The following is a 21,835-nucleotide window of genomic DNA, read 5'->3' as shown; positions in this document are numbered from 1 at the left end:
AAAAATCAACGAGTAGGGGAAAACAGTAGGAGAGAAGAACAGAATCATCATCACAACTGAAAAAATAGGTGAAAATCAAAGTTAGTACCCGCATGAAGTTTGATAAAACAATTAAATTAGAGCTACCTGAAATCAGAGTTTTTGGAGCAATTGTAGAATAAGATCATTATGATGAGAAGATAGAAACATGGTGAGAGTAAGTATTGTAATAATGGCGGAATAGACAGATAGTAGGAAAATCAGACGACTCGAACATTGAGATCCAGATCATCGTCTTCGTCGTCACTGTATAAATGTTGCATTTCTGCTTCATCTCGTTGTTCGAGAAGTCGATATCGAAGTGGCCCAATATTCGTTCCGTTCCGACTTCCTTGAGATTTTAACGCCGCTTCAGTTGTCCACTTTTTGAATTCTACGCCATCACCGAGTCTGCAAATTAAAATAAATAACTCCTCTGTCGTTTTATCAGTAAAGTCATTAGTGTTGGTTGAATCACTCTCGCTACCATGCACTCGGTTTCAAACAATTAATATCGGCAGACCAAAAAGAAGAAGTTGAATTCTAAAACGGAACAAACTGAGTTAAAAATATGAACCATGCGACTGCGAAGCTGTGACAGACGACGTTGACCTCTGTTCAGTCTCAATAGTTTCGCTCTTCTCAATCGATGTTGCAGCATATAGATCCGCATGATGTTGCGAGACAACAGGAGGACGTGCATGACCACTTCCTGCTCCCAGACCGCCCATTTCTACAAAGACCTGACTGCCACCAGATGAGGCAACCATGTCATTCAGCTTGTATTTGCAGCCATCTCCTAGTCTGAAAAAGATTACAGAAATAGCAGGGAAACGGGTGAGAGAGAAGTGGTTGAAAAGGAGAGAATTTAGGGTGAAACTAAAAGCTAGCACATTAGGGTTGAGAAGGGTAGTATCGAACGCAACTTGAACACGAGGCTTTGTACAGCTAGTGAGAGGATTCATACTAACGTCTTCTAATAACTGAAGCCAGTTCACTCCTTCTATTGCTAATATTCCATTTACGATGTGAATACGAAAATATGATCAGTAACTCACGAGCTGGCAACTGGAAGAAACCAGTAGAGTGGACGAGACCCAAATATTTCTCGATAGTTGGCACGAATACCATGATTGAATGCGTCTTTGGCATACTTTCCATCTATCATCGGGGCTCGGAAAGACTCTGAAAATAATACTGGCTCAGTCAAGTTAGGCGATAGACGGACACTTACCAACAGTCGTTCGGTTTTTAGCCGTCAGATAAAGGTGATAGAAGAAAAGGAAGGAGAGCGACAGCGAGAACATGCACGAGAGAAACAGAAGAAATACCAGAGGGAAACGTCCGGTCTGAAAAAAGATACTATGTCTACTTATGAACTTATCTGGATAGAGGGGTTAGAAAACCGAGAGCACTGCATGTAAATGTCTCAGGAAGCGTGTGATTATTGAGTCGACGCCGTCGTACAGCTAAAATGACATCGCCTTTTCGTCGAGCCACCCATCCACTACTATGCTCACAACACACGCTTCACCTACCTTTTTATTCATATTATATTCATGCTTCCAGAAGTCAATGAAAGACGGAAGAGTTGTTGCAGCTATCCATATACAGAAGATAAAGCCGTATCTGAAATTACTACTTTTTATTGATACCAAGAAAAGATTTACGGACGCTAAGAACAGAAGAAAGAACTTGTAGTTTCCAAAGTTGACACAATTGTTAACCCATGGGCAGTGGTGATCGAACTTTCTGAAAAAAATTCGCAAAATCGAGGAGAAAACAATATATCATATCACTTACAGCACACACTGTTCACACATGGAGCAATGATGAGATCGATCCGGCTTGATACAACAGCATTTATCACAAAACCGAATACCGTGATCGAACCCTCGAACGAGCAGAGTCAACTCTCTTTCTCGGGCGATATCTGCAAGGAATGCTTGCAACTGCCGTTCATCATCCTTCACTGTGGCATACGTTGTTTTGGCGACTCCTTCCAGGAAGTACTAAAATTTCAAAAATTATAGCTTGATGAGAGAAATTAGCTTTCCTTTGGAGGTGGCTGCCAAGCTTTTGTGTAGATTGTACGAAGATATGATGTGTAGTATAGAACAAGTAGAGTATAGAATACGATCAAGTAGATTATCCTTTGCGGCCAGTTATCGATTGAGACTGTAAACTTTTATGTGAATTTGCAAGGATTAAAGGAACACTCACGGATGCATAGTTCGTAGGTGTAAGCATAGATTCCCCATGCAGTGGCTAGTGTGACAAGTACGACAGGTAGAAATCGGACCAACTGAAATAGAAAATATTTTTTGGAATGCATTCTTCCAGAGCGAACTAGATGGGAATTATCTTCAGCTGTCTTACTTTGTATTTGAGCAATATGTCGTCAATTTTGTACCTGACTTTGTCAAATAAATCAAACATAGGTGCGGACAGCTGATTTTTTTCAATTAGAAGTTAGAAAGTTGACGTCGCGTTGTCGCAATAACAAAGTATGTCTGGGCAAGGCGCGGTAAACACAGAGACAGTAGTTTTAGTAATAGTCAGAATTCGATTTGGGTCATGTTCGGCAAGACCGCGCAACCGCAACACGCAACAGATATCAATTCGCTTCACAATTTTGATCCTTATCATCAACGACGCATTCTGACAACGGACATTCAAGAATGATGATTGCGTTGAATTGGCGTTAGAAAAGAGTATCAGTGCGTATGTGAGTCCGACCCGAAAAAATTCAATTCAATTTCGAGAAGGAAACTGAATCGCTTTTTCATTTGGGGTCTTTTCGATTCTTCCACTTTTCAATTTCCTCCAATAATTTCCCTCAACGCATAGTTGTTTTTTTTCTATTGATGTAATTTTTATAGGAGTCAAATTGAATGGAAAAATTTCGAAACAGCAAATTGAAGCTTTAAAAAAAATTACCCAAAATGTTGTGTATACACATCCTCCTTTTCTTGTACAATCTCGACAAGACATCCGATATTATGGACCCGCCGGACTGAAAACAAATTGAGTGAGAAAACGAAATTTAAAAAAAAAAGAAATTTTGAAGAAATCGATAAGTAGAAGTTGGTTTTCATGCAAAACAGATAGCGAAGAGTTCTCCGCAATTAGGCTTTTCTCTAACTCAAAAGCTAGATAAAACGAAAACGAAGGAAAAGAAGGGAAGCTGTAAAAGTTTAGAGTGATGAATCATCAGGAGGCAAGAAATGTGAAGAAGAGAAAGAAAAACGAGAAGCAGACAAGCAGAGATCGGGCGGCATTGCGGTCTTTTTACATTAAAAGACACAGCAGGAAGGACACTGTTCAAACATTGTCTTATTTAGTGCAGACTAACTCAGCCGTCCCACAAAAAAGTTATTCATAAAGAAGGCATTTATTTCATAAAGACACCTTTTATTGGGGGATTATATTTTATCTTTTGAATAGGATTAAGACGAGTTTATAAAATGAATGAAACAAAAATGTTTTGACCAAAAACTTGAGAACAAAAGTGAACGAGCATCCAAAGGATGCTCATAAAAAATTAATTGTCCTCGGGGAGTACGCCGGCCAGAGGACGAGAAAATTCACCGTTCACGGCCACGAGAATTTCCGCAGTTTTTCGAATTTTGCCGGTTTTACAGTAATCCTGTATCATCTTCTCGTCATATTCAGCAATTTTTATGTCTAAAATTATATCTTACAGCTTCTGAAAGCTGAGAAAGTACATGCAAAGCATCATACTTTGAAAACAACACACAAAATGTGGTGTTATGGAAAATTGAGTCACAAAGCGACTAGAATTTCAGAAAGGCTTGGTTGTTATGGAATCAAATAGACGCAGGAAAAACGGAAATCTTTATTACGGAAGAGGTAGAGAGAATGTGTCAAGGAAATAGGGTGACAGAGAAACCGAAGCACTAGGCAGCAGAATAATCGGAACTCTGTGGTACTGCATTTGTTTTGCTCGTTTTTGTCACCAAATTTGAGATCTTTCGAGTGCCATTGAATATTGAAGAACTTAGTAAAACTGATAGTAATTCATGACGAATTGTTCGAAGTGAAAGCATTGAAGATATGGGTGTAAGGAATGGAGAAAGGAATGTTGTAGCATACCAACGAGATGTGAAACCAGACGGAAGGGTGTATCCTGAAAAAAAGCCAATGGGGATTAGACTTTTCGAATGGGATTAGATTTTTAATCCTTTCATTATATAATTCACCAAAGTAAAAATCAAAAGAACCAACGAGCAATGGGATCGAAACCAAAATTGGGATCATGGATTGCAAAAGCATTGAATAGGTCAATTGAACTCGACGACGATGAACATCTGAATTGCAATTTTTAAAAAGTGAAAATTTCACAGATTTGAATACTTACCGACATTCCTCTTGTCATATTTTTTGACAAATGTATAGATTGCTATGTTGATGAGCACAGCGAAAAGATTGAGACCAAGAGTTAGAGATATCTGGAAAAAAAATTGGCGATGAGCTGATTAGTGTATGCATGAATAATTATATCTTGTTCCCTGAACCAATTCTGTGTAGAAACAATTTTTCTAGAATTCGAAAAGTTTCAGCTTGCAAAAAAAAATTAAATGACAACAATTTCAGATTTCAAATTCTTTAAAATATCGAGTTTATTGAGAAATTGAAACTTCTGTGAAATGTTCTGAGCTTTGAAAACTTTCCCAAAAATCGAAGAAGTTTCAAGAACGGTAGTTTCATAAAAAATGCATTTTCAAAGTTTTCAATAAGATTTATTAAGTGGAGTGAAATGTAGAAGTTTAAAAAATTCTTTTTCTGTTGCCTCTTTCATCTGTTACGAATTTTCTCAATGGAAGAAGTGTGAGGCCCTTGAAGTGCAAAATTTTTTTGAACAAGAATTTCAGAAGGTGTCTAGTTTTTTGTTTTCATTTTCTTCCTGATCCGACAGCTTTTGAAATACCGTAAAGACTCTAATAGAATGACCCCTCCAGAACCGTCAACTTTGAGCCAGTTTATCTTGATTCCTGTGAAAGATATCATAAATGGGTTAACTGACCTTAATATTTTTGGTATTATAAAGTACATTTTCTTAGTTGACCACGTTTTGATGTCTTTCCAAGGGACCGAGGTAAATGGGCTCAAAGTTAAAAGTTAAAAGGGTTCTTCTATTACAGGTTTCACGGTAGTTGTTCAAATTGTCACTCCTCAGTTCTTACCCTAACTGCTTCCATTACTTTACTGAATCGAAGTATTGCACATTGGTCATTTGTTTCAAATTCTCCCAATGGAAAGTTCAGAATAGCAATCACAAACTGAAAATATTGTTGTTTTTGTTTTCTTTCGACTTTCTACCCTCAAGAGGGAAATGAAGACGAAGTGTTGTTCGATTTTAATCCCTCTTTTGGTTCTTTTTACTCACAAAGACAATCGAAATGAACGAATGGACCACGACTACAAACCACGATGGCATTTTTCTGTTTCTGACGACAATGAAGTATCGGTATATGGCTACTGGCTGCAATCCTTTTTTGTTCTTTTCTCCCACGGAGATACCATTTCTTACCAAAGGAAGTACCTGAGCACAAGATGTTGTGGAACTGGTGATGCATTTTACAAAAGTGCACACTGCGATTGTGTATCGGGGCTCAACGAGCGACCAGAGGAAGAAAACGAGATAGAATTGGAGGAAAAATAGAGGAAGGGAAAGGACAAAGGTTCCCAGGGTGACGAAGAATATTGTTGGCTGGAATCAAAACATTTTGGGATACTTGTAGGGATTTTTGAGGTGTTTTCTCTCTAACTCCATAGCAGGTTGTTGTATTAAGAAGTTTCTGATTACAAAAAACAATCTCATCAGGTTTATGATCCCTGTAGCATTCAAACTAACTAGGGAACTAACCTGGAGTCGTCTCCGAGTTACAATTCAAGACATAATTTCAATTAGAAAACTCATTTGGGATTCAATGTTTGGCCAGTTTTTGGCTAAACTCAAATCACAAAGCTGCATGCCGTAGTTTTTGTGATAGAAGCCCTTCCGAAACGCTAACTTTGAGATTAATTATCTTGATTCCTTCAGAATTTATAAAAAAGTTGTCAACTGATAAAATGTTTATCCTAATATCAGAAATATTTCATCAGTAGACACATTTTTGAAATTTCTCATAGGAGCCGAGATCATTGAGCTCAAAGTTGAAGGTTATGGTTGCCTTGTGTTATAATGTTTAGAATGATTCTACATTGCATATCTAGAGCTTCTTCCCAGATTCATTAGATCTCGGATTTCCTTCTTTTCTCGTTTTCTGGATCGAAGTACATAATGAGAAAAAGAATACCTTGAAAGTTCTAAGAAGATGTGGACGACAAACAAAAAATATGCAGAGGAAAAGATTGAAAACGACGCATGTTCCGTATACGCTGAACTCGAATGTGATGCGGTCTCTGGAAGGATATTAAAATGAAATTCTATGGTTCTTGAAATGTTTGGGAATAAGATCTCTTAGACTTTATTAGTGTCCTTAAATGAAAGATTTTCTATTTATTTTGTTGTTCTTTAAATCTTAATCGTAAAGGAAAAGATGGAGTTTGATCGAATTTCCTGATTTGCTTCATTAGAGGGAAATGTCAACATTGAAGTACTTTGGATTGAATAATGTCAATATCCGAAAACACAAAGTTTGTATTCCTAAAATGTACTAAAATGTATTCTAAAAGTTTTGAGTTACCATGTTTGATGAGCTTCGAAAAGTCTGTATGAAGTTTGGAATAAACTTTGCAAAAAAAAACGAATCCGAATTTTTCAAAAAGTGGGTTACTATTGGATCGATAGAGATTACTGTATCGTTGATAATGAATTCGGAAGTGAGTACAAAACAGTCTTTTGAAACATAAGTTAGATGAAGTATACAGTTGAAGTATTGGACCCAAAAAGTTCCCATCCATAATTTGAAATTTCAGCTATTACAAATTTTTGTTTCCAAAACTTTCAATCTGATTCTAGTGTTTTTCAAAAATAGCTCAATTACCTCGGTTCCTACAAGAGCAACCTAAAATCTGTCATCAACTGATAAAATTTTTATCATAATATCAACGATATTTCAGTAGTTGACAAATTCCCGATGTTTTTTGAAGAAACCGAGAAAAATTCACTAAAAGTGGAAAGTGAAGGATTTCTTCAAGTACAGATTTTTTAAAAGGGCCTCCTAGTTTTTAACTTCGAGCCGATTTTCCTCTGTTCCCGTCACTGATATAAAAAAGTTGTCAACTGATAAATTATTCATCATAATATCTTCCTTATAAATAAAACGCTAGAGCTGAGCCACGAATCAGTAAAAAAAAACTGGATTGATTCGCGCCGAAGGCGCACCAGCTTGCTGGTAGTAAATAAATGAAGTTGCGTCTCTTTATTTCTCTGTTTGTCCACACATTTTTGGAAAGCTTAAAAATTAAATATAATTTGGCGTTGTATTCAAAAAAGAGTGAGTCGCGAAGCGACGAAAAAAATTAAAACAAAGATGAAATCGCTCAGAAGGCGTATCAGCCAACTGTTTGAAGCGCCGGAGGCGCGGCAAACATACTGGTTACCAATATTTTTTCAATTGACAATTTTTAATATCTTTTGAATGAACCGAGATAATTAAACTCAAACTTCACAGTGTGGGGGCTATTCTATTGCAGGTCATACGGTACTCTGAATAAAATATGCCCCAAAAAAGAAAATCGGCACAGAAAAAATGTCGGAAATAGCGGAAACAGAAAAAATTCTAATAAGTTTCCTGTTCCTAGAAAATTCGGAAAAATATTGGTTCAACGAAAAAATCGACCAGAAATTTAAACAAAAAGACAAACCTGTATGTCAGTGGAGTAACTGTAAAGGTATTTAGTGTGACATTCCTTTCAATCATTGTTTCTTTTCTGGACCTTCTTCTTTTTGGTTCTGAAAAAGAAGAAAACGAGGTAAACAGGGTAAACAAAGCTTGAAAAGAGGCGTGGTTTTTAGGATGATTCCGAAGGAGCAAAACAAGACAAGAAACAACAAAAGAGAAAAAGGAGAAGTATGGAAAAATAGGAGGATGTATAGTTTGGATTGGAGACTGAATAAAAAACACAAACTAGCACAACACACAATGGTCTCTATTTTTTTAGTACCGCTTGAGTATGCTAATCACAAGTAAGGAAGAGCAAAACGATGCTCCTCAGTTATACACGTAGAAAAGGCAAATGGAAGAAGGAAAGAAGGGGCAAGAAGAGTAGTATTGAAAAAAAGAAGCAAACGAAGGGAAGGGTTGAAATTAAAAAAGAGCAGGCAAACAAACGACGGAAGAGCCGCCACGTGCTGCCATCCGATTCCATTCGATCCGCTTCTGAAACTCGAAGAGAAACTAATGTTTGGTCGTCATTTGGGTCACCGATTTGAATTCGAATTTAACGAAGGAATGGGCGGGCGGAAGAAGGGAAATGACGAAGGTTTTACGTGCCAGAATTCGGTGTTTTTCTAGAAACAGGAATGATTTGACATTTGATAAATGTTGTTAAAATTTGATAATAGACTATTTGTTACATGCTTGAAGTTGAGAGCTAATCAGGATGTTATTGAGGAGTTTCCGGGTATTCATTCCTTCCTTTTTCAATTCCTCGGAGAAATGTGCCATGCACGTTTCATCTAATTTTGCATTGCTGGCGTTTGAATAATGGCTTCAAGACATAAACACTGCCACAGAAAAGGCCTCGAAAGATCATTGGGATATCGGGAGTACCATTAGTACTTAGACTGAATCAGAAGTCTAACTTTATCTTCTCTTAAGAACATTTTCATATATGGATAACTACCAGGCACCGTTTGAACCATCTTTTGGAAAAATTGTCTCTCTTCTATGTAAAACATGAAACTGTGATGACGAAAAAACATCGAAAAAAAATTCAGAAATTCTCAAATTCTATTTTAAATCGAAAAAAAGTTTCGAAAATTCGAAAATTGTAAAATTTTAAGTTTCGTAGACATGGATAGTTACCGTTTTCCGTTCCAAATAGCGAATGGAGGAACTGAATTAACATAAGTTAGACCTTCCATGTGAAGGACAAAAATCAAAGAAATCACAATGACGATTCAAGAGAACAGGGTTCAAGAAAATTTTTTCGATTCAAGAAAAGATATTCATACTATAATGATGACGTTACTTAAAACAACAAAAAACTAAAAAAAGTAATAGGAAGAAAATAATGATCATCAAGCTATTGGCTTTGCTATTATCTCAATTAAAAAGATACGGATCAAAGTTCTTTATTTTTAGCCAACTATATTATAGCTAGGAGTTTATCTGTTAAATTATTTTCTGAGAGTTGACTGTTGGAATATAAGCCTGTTTCATAAATATTTGAAATTATTATCACTTTACATTATTGAGCTGACCTATTACTCAAAAAAAATAGTTATCCAATATTCTTAAAATTAGTTTCCTCGTGAACCTTTCTGTGAAGCCAGCTTATAAGATCTAAGATCAAGATTAAAGATAAGAGAAACGGTATAAAAGGGAAACGGATTGTATAGAATCTCCATCGAGTAATCAACTCAATCCAAATCGCCATGGCTCAATCCGTCCCACCAGGAGACATCCAAACCCAACCCAACGCCAAGATTGTGTTCAACGCACCATACGATGACAAACACACCTACCACATCAAGGTGATCAACTCATCGGCTCGTCGTATTGGATACGGTATCAAGACGACCAACATGAAACGTCTTGGAGTCGATCCACCATGCGGAGTCCTCGACCCAAAGGAGGCTGTTCTTTTGGCTGTCTCCTGCGACGCTTTCGCCTATGGACAAGAGGTAAGGATCCTATATCCATAACTTTTGGATCATTTCTAATTTACAGGACACCAACAACGATCGTATCACTGTCGAATGGACCAACACTCCAGATGGTGCCGCCAAGCAGTTCCGTCGTGAATGGTTCCAAGGAGACGGTATGGTCCGACGCAAGAACCTTCCAATCGAGTACAACCCATAAAGAGAGTCCTTCGGTTTTTGTAAAATGAATAAAATCGGTTTTTATCACACTTGTTTTTTATAAATCTCTCAATATCTGTACTCAATCGGTACGGTCTGTCGCAAGAACCTTCCAATGGACCACTAGTCAGCCCAATTAGGGTAAACTATTGAATATTGTGTTTGGTATATTAAAAATGGATCTATAATACAATCCTTCAAGCCTAATGCTTGAAACAATGAAGAAATCTATGAAGAAGGAAAAAACTATTCAAATTAATATTAAAAGAAAACAAAAAATTAACATGAATTGACATACCAGAACGATTTTCGACTTCTCAACGACTTCTCAATCGAGATTGAATGACCAACCAGTCGACTGATCAGTCAATCTCACCTAATCTCATTCACAATCAGATTCAAATTAGGTGCATTCTGTGCAAAAAATCAAGTTCTCGAAAAAAAAATCCGAACTCTGCTCCTTGAATTGTCAGTAATAAGATAGACGTCTGGAAGTGAAGGTTTGTTGATTGCTGTTGATATCTCATATCATTTTCAGCAAGAAAAAATAAAAAGTAAGAAGATACACGGGTCGAGAGGCATCCGGAAAGAGAATTGTTGATGGATGAGAGGGAGAGTGAAAAAGAACGGAAAAACAGTGGGAAATTGGTTCAAATAAAATGGCGAACAGCTCAATCAAAAAGTGGATCATTTTCGATGTACAGCTGTTCCAGTTTTTTTTGCAAAACTATTGTCTGAAAAATAAAACGTTTTATGATGTTGTGTTTGTGTTTTGCACATGTACTAACGGTAGTGGGACATCTCATAAAATGAGAATCAGTGTTATAATTTTATTTTCTAGGTTCCTAATATTTTTTCCGTTTTATAAGATTCCCCATCATCTTAAACGTTTCAATGTTCTGAAAACTTCATTCTATGTACCTAACTAACTAGGAGCTATCTGAGAATGTCTCCAAGTTACAATTCATGACCTATATCATTAGAAAGCCCATAAAATTTCCATACAGGAATGTTTGGAACGGTGGGAATATTTCCGAAACTTTTTTTTGGAATTAGTGCTTTTTGGACTACAATATATCAAAGGCGTACTGGAACAGTTTTCTTGCTGGTCTAGAGCGGAATTACTTTTGTACTTTTTTGCGTCCCTGAAATCTGTTTGTTATTTTTATCGAAATTCCAATATTCTGAAACTCGGAATTTTCGACATTCCGAAAACTCCGAAAAGGCGATCCAGAATATCCCTCGAACCGTAAACTCATGTTTTGAAAAAATTCATTATTGAAATAGTTACCGGTAATCTGAGTTTCTTACAAATCGAAAAAGAAAAAATGTGAAACATAAAAAGAGCTCGAGAAAGAAAGGAAAATGAATTTCTGAAGATCATTTAGGTAATTGAAAGACACAAGATTCGAAGGACTTTCAAGATTCGAACATTTACACGACATCTTTATGAAAGCTCAGACGCCATTTTTTCTTCTTTTCTCCAGATTTTGACTTGTCTCGAAGAGCACTTTTCGGAAGGATGGATGCTTCTTTTGGTGGTTCTGTATGAGCTCGTTGGAGTGGAATCGGGCCTCGAACAGAGGAAGAAGAAGAGGATGAAGGGACTAGAAGTGTTGGAGATGCTCCGATTGGACGATGAGTCAAGTGAAATGAGGCGAGAGATCTGGAATTACATCTTATGAACTATTTTGAATTATCAGAAGTATTACCTTGAAGTATCATTCACCATGTTGAGTGATCGGAGAGACATTGTATCATTTGTAGTGCTTCTCGCCTGGAAATATAAATTACCAACTTTTCCCTTCTACTCGATCCACTCACCGACAAATTGCAAGATGCAAGAGAGTGTCTGTCATCTTGGCTCATACTCATAATCATCTCGTCGTAAAGCTCTTGCCAGATGACGTCTGGTACTTTGCATCCTGGCAGTGGTTCAATAATTTTGCACGAGACTTTTCCGCGGAGCTGAAGATACTTGTATTATTATCATTGATCTTTTGAATCTCTCGAATCTCAAAAATAGAACGGTCCCTCATCAATAACACCCATCCTCTCTCACAATCTCTGCTTCTGACCGATACAACTTCCATCCTTTTTTCTCCAAGTTTGTCGTCTGTTTCCGCAGATGCGACACACCGAGAATAGGTGATAAATGGTCCCGTTGGGACTAGGAAGGCTCCAATAGAAAATTCGAAAAGAAGGGTGACACTGGTTGGAGCAAGAAAAATAGAGAGAGAGAGAAAGAATAGAGCTCATCAGGAGAAGGACAGAGAGAACTAGAAAGATGGGTATGATGAACTCTGGTACCTTTTGCTCAAGATCGATGAGTTGTTGGAAGAATCCAACGTTCGGACAAACGATGTTGCGAGCCAGTTGAACGGCTTTGTAAGAGTCGTGTAGCGTTTTTCTGAAAAAGACGTTTATTGATAGGAGTTTTATCAGATGAATAGTGAAATAGGGTTGGAAGTCGAAAACATCAACCATAAAACCGGTAATAAAAGGGCCTGAAATTTTAACTCCAAGCCAATCTCTCGGTTACTGCCAAAGATATGAAAAATTGTCAACTGATAAAGCGTTTATCATAGTATCAAAAGTGTTTATCGGTTGACACATTTTTGATACCTTGCAGGAATTGTGGAGGCTTGGGATAATTGAGCTCAGACTTGACAGGAACATCGATGGGAAAGGTTTTTGGATAAATACCAGACCCTTTTAAAGAAATAGTTAATTTCTCGTAGCCAGGAGCAAAGCATCTAGAGCAAAACTACAAGAATTAAAGAACATATTTTGTCTTAAAGTAGTCCGACGGAAACTACAGTAATCCTTGTTTTTTTTTTAGAAAATCGGCGAGATTCTTTTCTGATACCTCAAATAATTTTCGAACGGCAATTTCCAAACTCACTTTTCCTGTTGCATCACATAAGCAATAGCAAAAGTTGCCGAACGAGAAATACCCATTGCACATAACAAGAGAGCCCTTCCTGCCCCTTTCCGAGCCTCTTCGATTTCCTGAAACAACAAATCATTTTTTCAATCGTTTCCTATATTCCTCTCTAACCTTATAAACATTCGCCCAATGTGGTGAAAGATCAGTTGTCTCGTTGTCCTGAAGTGGTAGGTGGACCACTTTCATGTGAGGTGGAGCCGAGAGTCGGAATCCCGGAATCAAATTGATGCAGACGCAGAAACGAGCTGAAGAGAGAAGAACAAATGATGATTATTATGATCCCCATATGTTCCTTAAACTATTTCCCTTTTCCATGTCCAACGAAACTGAGAGATCTCTCTCCCTTTCTCTCTACTCTTGCCTACTTCCTGTCAACCCAATATTATCCATTTCATTCCCCTTTTGCTCCTTTTTATGGTCACTTATCTTCTCTCTCCCATGCTTTTCCATCCTACTGGTTTTATCGCCGTATAGTTTTATTTTATACCCAAACTCTTTTTTTGCCATTCGTCCCAATATAAATTTCTAGAATCCATTTAAGAACTTACAAAGGACTCTCGGAGAGAGTGCAGCCAATCCAGATACATACAAATACGGCCGAATCTGTGAGCACTGTCTCTGTTCTCGATTAATGATTCGACGCGACGTCATTTTCCTATTCTCCCTGGCTCCGATCCTCGGCTCGTCGCTTCGATGTTATAGTTGTTCGTTCTCTTTCAACGAGATGTACGACCCGGAGCACAGGTAATTACAGAGAAGGAGGAGGATGATATCTGTAATATTCAAAAAGTCTTAGAGATGCTTGGTGTGCGAACGAGTCATTAGTTCAATTCGAGCCAGATGAGACAGCGAAGATATGTGCTCCATGGGAAAAGTTTTGTGTGGTAAGTAAGATACGAAAATAAGATAATAAAGATGAAATGAAGTATTTAAGTAAGCTCAATGAGCCAAGAGATGTTCCAATTCTGTCAATTTCAGACAGCCGTAAATACTATTAACAAAGCGTTCACAAGTGTTAGCAGAGGATGCGGTGAGCGTTGTTCGGAACTTTGCGAATCGATCGGTTATGGTCAGGATCAGGTGAGCTATTTCGAAACGTTTCGGTGCTCTGCTAGGTCAAATGGAATAATTGGTCACTCTGCTCTGAGTTCATAAGTTTCGACATTTTGAGGGGGTTACGAGAGGAGAGGGAAAGTTGGGAAGTAAAGTTTGAATGTGACTCATTTTGAAAGTGTTGGGATGTTTTTAAAACTCGGTATTGTCCTACACTTGAATTTCTATCAAGTGCAAGGAACCCATAGTAAAGGATGCTTGCCGTAACACTTGTAATAGAAAGGCCAATGTATCTCGGTACCTGCCAACGATATAAATAAATTGTCAACTAATAAATTGCTGATCATAATATCAGAAACATTTTATCAGTTGACACATTTTTGATATCTCTAATAGAAGCCGAGATAATTGAAATCAAGTTTGACAGTGTGGGGGTCCTTCTATTACAGGTTTTACGGTATGCATGACAAAGATGCTTTCCATTTCATTGAATTCGTAAATGTTGGTTTTTTCTCAACTAAAACTGCTTCTGAAAATTCAAAGGAAGCTCCACGCCTATCTCAAAAATTCCATCGTATAATTTTCGGTGTCTTCCCCGAAAACGGCACCTCCGAAAAATGTGAAATATGAGTTTCTGGTCTTCTTCTAGACAAATAAATGGGTGGTGTGTTGTTCATGAATTTGTGATGATGACGTGGCAACGATTCGAAAAATTGAAGACGAAAAGAAGAAGAAGAGCCCTCGATGGAAAACAAGGATAAGTTGTATACACATCCGTCCCAACGACGTTTCGAAAACCCCACCCACTTTTTTTGGTGGTTTCGGGGCGGTGTGAAAAAGAGGATGAAGGATGAAAAAGGAAAAACGAAGAAGAACATAAGTATAGGTGAAATAGGGCGATACGAACATGGACCCGTTTTGGTTTTACGTTTCGAGAGCAGAGTGGAGAGAAAGAGAAAGAGAGATCAAAAAGAAAGAAGAAGTGAATAATTTCTGTGAAATTCAATATGGAGAATGGACAAGGAGGACACTTTTGAGGAAGAGGAAACAAACGGGCAGGAAAGGTTCAAAAGAAGAAGAAGAAGGCGACGTTAGAGAAGAACTGGACTATTGTGCAAAAAGGTGTAATCCCGGTCGAATGAGCAAGAATGTTGAAATTGGTTGAAAAAAGAGGATAACAATTGGAGTTTTTAGAAATAGGTGGGAGGTTAGGAGCAAAAGAGAAAAGATTGAATGGAGCAAGAAGGCGTGCGAATACTTCCGGAATTCACGGGAAATTGCCCAACAGAAGGAGAAGAAGCAACACCCTCACACACTTTGGTTCCTTTTTGTGACCTCCCGAGAGTTTGACCTAGAAGGAAGAGCCACGTGGAAGTTTTGGGTGCAAAAAGGAGAGGAAATTTGATAGAAAACGTTTGGAAATGTTGCGTGACGACATCGTTTGGGATTCAGATGAAAAGAGAAAAAGAGAGAGCGAGAAGATAACCTGTGTTTATTGACACACACTTGTTTCACGAGGTGTCATTGGTACATGAATTGAGTTTTGGCAAAGAAGGGAAAATGGGAAAAGTGAAAAATGGACAATAAGTATAGGTTCCGTTGGAAAAGGTTTTATTTGGGAGGATCTTTTTCTGGGGGTTCCAAAAAAATCCAGAAAAGAGGGATCTCAAACAAGGTGAAATATTTCAGAGCTCAATAAAGTGAGGAATTTATGGGTGTGATCATTCCAAGAGTTTCGTGAATCGTTGGAAAGGGTTACTGTATCATTTTCGAGCTTCTCAAAAAGTCCTTTTATAGAACTAGTTCATGTTATTATGCCAGCTTCATAAAAGATTTTGATACATTTTTTAGATACCCTATTGTTGTAATACCGTAAAACCTGTAATAGAAGGTCTCCTGACTTTTAACTTTGAGACAATTTATCTCGGTTCCTGTCAAAGATATGAAAAAGCTGTCAATTAATAAATTTCTTATCATTATATCACAAATGTTTTGTCCGTTGACCACTATTTCATATCTTTCACAGGAACTGAGATAAATTGGCTCAGAGCTGAAGCTAGAGGAAGCGTTCTATTACAGTGTTTGCGGCAACTTGGTTTTCGTGAAGTTTTGAAATGGGTTTTCATATTTGGATTCAACCAAACATGAATTTTAGAACTGAGCTTTATCTGAAATCAGTCTAGATTGAATATGAGCAGCTCATATGACCGAAATCCAAAAACAAACCAAAAAAATATTTACTTTTGAATGAAAATACCGGAAATTGGATATTTCCATTTAGATGTCATCAAATTCATAGAATTCCAGTCCTCGACTCCGCCCATATTCTCATTTATAGCCGTACCAAATGATGTTTTGCTCACAGAGAAATGTCCCCTAACTTAAACCATATGTTGGGCTCCGAAGAGCAACTCAAGAGTCATAAACCGAATTTGATGACTTGTAGTAGTGATCTCGGGAAAAAGAACAAGAAGAAGAAGAAGAAGAAGAGAAAAAATGTTTAAATTGGTCTATTTTGCAGGTGAATTGTGATGATTGTTGTGAAGAAGATCTGTGCAATTCCAACTTTTCCGTTCAATATTATGAAGTTTTGATGAGCAGACAGTATACTTCATGGACTACTCCGTTGCCGGGAGAGGTGATTATTGGAATTTAATAGATTAAAAAAATATAGATAGTTTTCAGGTGGAATTCAATCGGAAGAACAACATCAAGTTTCCCTATTCGTCCGGATCGAAATTTCATGATAATCTCTTCTTGCCTGTTTTATTCTCATTATTGTTCTAGAGAATCAAATTGTAGGAAATGAAGCTTAAGACAATCAGAATTCCTAAATGTCGAAATTTTCTATAAATTATAAATTCAGCTCACTGGGAGGCAATTAGCGGTAAAACGGAAAGTAATTATGAGAAAGCTGAAAACAATTGAAGGTAAAAAAGAAGAAAAAAGAGGGAATTTAGCTGTGAAAGAGAGTGAGAGCCGACAGAAATATGATCCTTCTCGTTTGACGCCCCGTCCGGTTACAAAAGTTTTTTTGAAGAAGAAGATGGGAAGAAGAAGAAGAAAAATGAAGGATCCAGACAACACGTGTTTTTTCGTTCAAAGACTGATGAGAGAAATTGCTGAACTTTCTGAGAACCGTGAAAATGATAAATCGGATGGGATAGAATGAAATCGAAATATTGGGGTTTTGAAAATACGTAGTTTTGGGATTACTGTAGAACAATCAGGAAAATTCATTCTAAACAAGATGAAAATGAAATCATTGGAAGTTAGGCTACTCCGAATAAAAATGGAGTCCATTATTCGAATCAATCGAAGAACAAACAAATGGGGTCGTCTTCTTCTTCCGATACGTCTCCCGAAATTTTATGTGCTCCTTTTTTCAAGAAGACGTCCTCCTCTTCCTTTTTCATCTTTTCCATCTATATCTCTCTCTCTCTTCTGTGCACCCGTTTTTATCGAAATAAAATCTTAATGTCACTTTGTATGGGGTGGAAGGAAAGGGACACCTCCCCGGGGATATCCTCTTGATTCGTTTTCAACTGAAAACGGGAAAACGGGGGAGGGCGATACCAACTGTACCGCCCGTTTTGTCGCTGTGAGTCGCCGATGCTCATTTATCTTTTTCCGACTCGTTATTTTCCTTTTTGTCCCAGCTTCTATTCTTTTCGTCCTTTGATTCGTAGAAACAAAAAAAGTGGTTCAAGAAAGCCAATAGAAGTCTAATCAATTCGCGTCAAACTGGAGAACGGGACAAGTTGAGTCCGAAATGTGCGGTTGGGAAAAACTTGAAAATTCTTTCAAGAAAGAAAAAAAATCGGGGAGGTTGTCTAGGTGAAAAAAGAAAGAAAGTTCCGGCAATTCACGCAAAAAAAGAATAATTGCAGAGAAAATAATTTTCCGTTTCATAACACATTTTCGTTTATATCTTGGTCTTTTTGGGAATGCCTGGGGAATAGATAGGTATTATTTTTTGGAAATGTACAATGTACAAAATAAAAAAAATATTTTTTATTTTCCTTTTAATTTTCTTGTTTTTCACTGATTTTCGTCGAATTTTTCCAAGCCAGAAAATTAAAACTTTGGTAGTGAAAAAAATGACTAAATAGGCAAAAAATCGAGATAATAAATTAGAAAAAATCAACATATTTCAGGTTACGGTAGCTGTCGTTTCTCTTCCACAGATCGGATCATTGTTCAGAATCACTGGTATACCTAATGGTTTTCTTTGGTAACCAAGATGATTTATAATAACTTTGTTTTTGTATCCCCGAGCTTCTTGGAAGATCCCTCTCACCTCCAGGTCTTCCTCTGGTTAATTAGAACTTGGAAAAATATATTGATGGGGGAGGCTTCTTGCAGTTCACAAGATCTCAAAAATCAATGGGAACATTGCAACATCGGAAGTCACGTTTTCTTTTACGACCCAGGTAGAAAGCAATAATCTTGCTAGCTGGTTATGAGAACCCTATCAAATTTCAGCAACTCGAAAATAACTTTGAGCCGAGATAGAATGAAGTCGTTTTCAGCTCAGTTTTAACAAATCAAAGGGGAATCCCTACACAAGGAAGTGGGCACAAAAGAAGGAACAAAAATGCGATAAAGGAATATTTTGGACACCTGGAAAATAAAAAGAGTGGTCAGAAAAGTGACGCCTTTGTCAAGCTGGATCATGGATATGCCTGATGAACAATAACAATAAGAAAACCCATAAGAAAAGAAGATGGGGGAGAAGAAACGTTCATTCGCAAAAGAGAGAAAAATGGAAGAGAGATATAGACCACTTGATGGGATGGGAGCAAGAGAGAGTGGGATAGTTCATAGGATGGAGATAGGTTATCACAACACATGACGATGGGTGGTAGTGGTGGAAAAGTGGGAGAGAGAGTAAAACACAGATAGAGCTCTGATATCACGGATGAGATCACTCCCACTCACGATCTTTTGGTACTCAAAGTGCTTCACACCTTCAAAAAACTAGAGAGCAATGATAAAATTAGTTTGATCCATTTTTCTTATCGAGTTTGAAACTACATTTCCAAGTTTAAATTTTTCTCAAAACTGAAAAAAAGACATTCCTACCAAAACCAAAAAAAATTTTAAGGGGGCAATCAATAAAAAAAAAACAAACATTTGAAAGGAAACATCTGAAACTCCAAAAACTCTCAAACTTTTGTTTTCTCTAATCTCAAACTCGAATTCTACAATTCGAAAGTGCTGAAATTTCTGAATTCGGAAACTTGAAAATTCAGGAATTTTGAAGTTCAGAATTTATAAAAATCTCGAACTCTAGAATCTGGAATTTCGAATTTTCAAACTTTCAAACGATTCGTTACAGAAATTCACAAGTTAGAAAACCGAGATATTCGAAAACTGGAATTCGCAGTAAAAAACGTTAAAATCATAGAAACTTGAAAAATTCGAATTTGAAAAATCAAGAACTTAAAAATTTAGAAATTCGAAAAATCAGAAATTTATTAATAATATCTGGAGAAAGCTACTTTTATAAAAATTCTTAAATGAAGGTTTGAAACAAAAATGATAACTTTGATAAGCCAAAAAACAGTTAAAATGAAGCAAGTTCTATGAAACAATTTGCAATAGAACAATCACAGTAACCTGGTAATTTTTAATTATCTTCTAACATTTTCAATTGATTTTTCAAAATATCCAAATTGATATGAAAATTTTAATAACATGGCTTTTGATTAATGAATGTTTAAAAGAATTGGCTCGTTAAAATAATCGTTAAGGATCTGTTAAGTACTTTGAATCGGTTGTTCTTCAAACTATTTTTCTCTACTTCCTTAAACTTTTTCTTTCGGAAAAGATGAAGGTGTCAAAAGCAGGTGAACCTGAAAATTTCTCAGTTGTCGTCGATGGCGACGGAATAACACGAAAAAGGTGCGAAAACTCCTAATCGTTTTTTCAAAATAACTTTTGCGGAAATCGAATGAAACCACCCACCTTTCCATACATATTGTGGCTCTTTTTTGAAGAGAGAAAGAGAAGGTGCGCTCTCACGTGGTGCCTATTCGAAAAGCCTTCCACTTCAATGAGCATTTTCGGTCCATTTGGCGAGAATCGGAATGATCAAAAAGTACGCACAGCGCCTACTCGGTCGGAAAAACGAGAGAATTTGTTACGGAAAGACATGATGTCGTCCGAAAAGAAGAAGAAAAAGAAGAGAGGGGAGGAGCAGTTGATTTGATTAGAAGAAAAGAAAAGAAAGGGATATTGTGGGCAACATGAAACCACAACGATCAAAACGTCGTGGGTTCCTTCTTTTGGTTTCTGGAGATTTTAGATTTTATCCCGAACGGAAATCTTCTGATCCTGAAACTTTATACAAGGGCATCTGATGTTTGATTCTCTGTGCAAATTCAATTTTCAACGAAATTGCAAAAATAGGAAATCGAGTGGAAACATAGAATAAAAAAATCGGTACTTTTCATTTCATTTATTACCAATTCAATGATGCAAAAAAAAGAAATATTGTTGACTGGAGCTGACCTACCGTAAAAACTCTAATATATAGCCCCTCCTAATTGAACGCCACTCTCTAATAGAACGTTTTCTGAACAGTGCTTTGAAAAATAGAACGCCACCCTCTAATTGAATGCCACCCTCTAATAGTGCGTCACCCCAAAACTACATTTTCGTTTCACCTTCTAATTGTTGGTTACAGTACTGGCCAAACAGAAACATTTAGAGAAGGATAATAGTTAAAAATGGTCAAATTTGAATGTTTTGAACCTTTTTGAATAGTTTGTATGCTGAAAACATCCCACATCCCTGAACGAAGTTTTTTCTTATGATGTCGAATAATAGAATGCCAGCCTCTAATTGAATGCCACCCTCTAATAGAACGTTCTCCCAGCTATGTATTGAAAAATAGAACCCCACACGGTGAATAATTTGCGAAATTTGATTTTTTTTCTGATTTCTTGGCGCTTTTCTCGATACAGTGGAAAATTAGCTTTTTCGTCATTTAAAAATTCTAGGCCGGAATTTTTGATTTCAAAATAGGTAACAATCATGAAGGCAAGGAATACACACAAAATGAGCCTAAAAACGTCCGATTTGGTTGAGAAATGAATGAGGAGATACATTTCTTAGAAAATCAACTGAAAAATTGAATTTTTTTTGAGGTTTTTGCTGACCTGTTCGAATACCATCAATCGTATATTTTTTAAATTAGGTAACATTTGTGCAGAATTTTCTGGGGAACATCTTAATATAAATTTTATCCTGTAAAATCAAAAATGAGGGAGGAGATAGGTTTTGAAGCAGTCAGAATAGTCAGATTACTGTATATTTGTGTGAAGATTTTCATTTTTTCCAAAATAGTTTGCTTGTTTATTCGGCGTGTTATTTATGGCGCGAAACTTCGGCGTGGATTGGCGTGGAACGACCTAGAAGGGGGAGAATTGAGGGAAAAGTGATGCCTAGAGTCTCAAATCCCTCATTGATCAATAGGGCCCTCAATAGGTCAATAGGTCACGAACAAATCATGTCCTTTTGAACTTTTTGAATTTTGGTTTTTTTGCCAATGCACGAGAAACGCGTCAACAAACACTAGCTGTGTTTTTTTCGTGATTTATTCACCGTGCGCCATGGTGTTAAATTAGAGTTTTTACGGTATTTTTCAAAAAAAAAATCCAATATTCTTAAAATTAGTTTCCTCGTGAACCTTTTTGTGAAGTCAGCTTATAAGATCTAAGATCAAGATTAGAGATAAGAGAAACGGTATAAAAGGGAAACGGATTGAATAGAATCTCCATCGAGTAATCAACTCAATCAAAATCGCC

General features: G+C 37.0%; 4 protein-coding genes across 4 annotated transcripts; 1 reads left to right on the top strand and 3 right to left on the bottom strand.

The window, feature by feature from the left end:
- Positions 1–239: 239 nt before the first annotated feature.
- On the bottom strand, positions 240–3,012 carry CBG09956 (the record flags this gene model as incomplete). Its single annotated transcript, XM_045244222.1, has 9 exons — positions 240–429; positions 631–822; positions 1,077–1,203; positions 1,253–1,367; positions 1,557–1,770; positions 1,822–2,030; positions 2,096–2,196; positions 2,242–2,323; positions 2,959–3,012. The coding sequence occupies 9 exons, from the start codon at positions 3,010–3,012 to the stop codon at positions 240–242; spliced, it is 1,284 nt and encodes a 427-aa protein (XP_045094159.1).
- A 926-nt stretch (positions 3,013–3,938) lies between these two features.
- On the bottom strand, positions 3,939–6,944 carry CBG09954 (the record flags this gene model as incomplete). The annotated part of the gene is made up of 6 exons (XM_045244220.1): positions 3,939–4,168; positions 4,242–4,349; positions 4,400–4,490; positions 5,226–5,321; positions 5,429–5,752; positions 6,732–6,944. The coding sequence occupies 6 exons, from the start codon at positions 6,942–6,944 to the stop codon at positions 3,939–3,941; spliced, it is 1,062 nt and encodes a 353-aa protein (XP_045094158.1).
- A 2,645-nt stretch (positions 6,945–9,589) lies between these two features.
- CBG09953 lies at positions 9,590–10,019 on the top strand (the record flags this gene model as incomplete). The annotated part of the gene is made up of 2 exons (XM_002641586.1): positions 9,590–9,838; positions 9,885–10,019. The coding sequence occupies 2 exons, from the start codon at positions 9,590–9,592 to the stop codon at positions 10,017–10,019; spliced, it is 384 nt and encodes a 127-aa protein (XP_002641632.1).
- Positions 10,020–11,452: 1,433 nt separating this feature from the next.
- CBG09952 lies at positions 11,453–13,619 on the bottom strand (the record flags this gene model as incomplete). Its single annotated transcript, XM_002641585.1, has 7 exons — positions 11,453–11,684; positions 11,731–11,795; positions 11,843–11,986; positions 12,329–12,428; positions 12,924–13,030; positions 13,080–13,213; positions 13,517–13,619. The coding sequence occupies 7 exons, from the start codon at positions 13,617–13,619 to the stop codon at positions 11,453–11,455; spliced, it is 885 nt and encodes a 294-aa protein (XP_002641631.1).
- Positions 13,620–21,835: the final 8,216 nt, after the last annotated feature.

Source organism: Caenorhabditis briggsae (genome assembly GCF_000004555.2).
Source record: "Caenorhabditis briggsae complete genome, chrIII, whole genome shotgun sequence".
Lineage (NCBI taxonomy): Eukaryota > Metazoa > Nematoda > Chromadorea > Rhabditida > Rhabditidae > Caenorhabditis > Caenorhabditis briggsae.
This window is presented reverse-complemented; position numbering and strand designations above follow the sequence as displayed.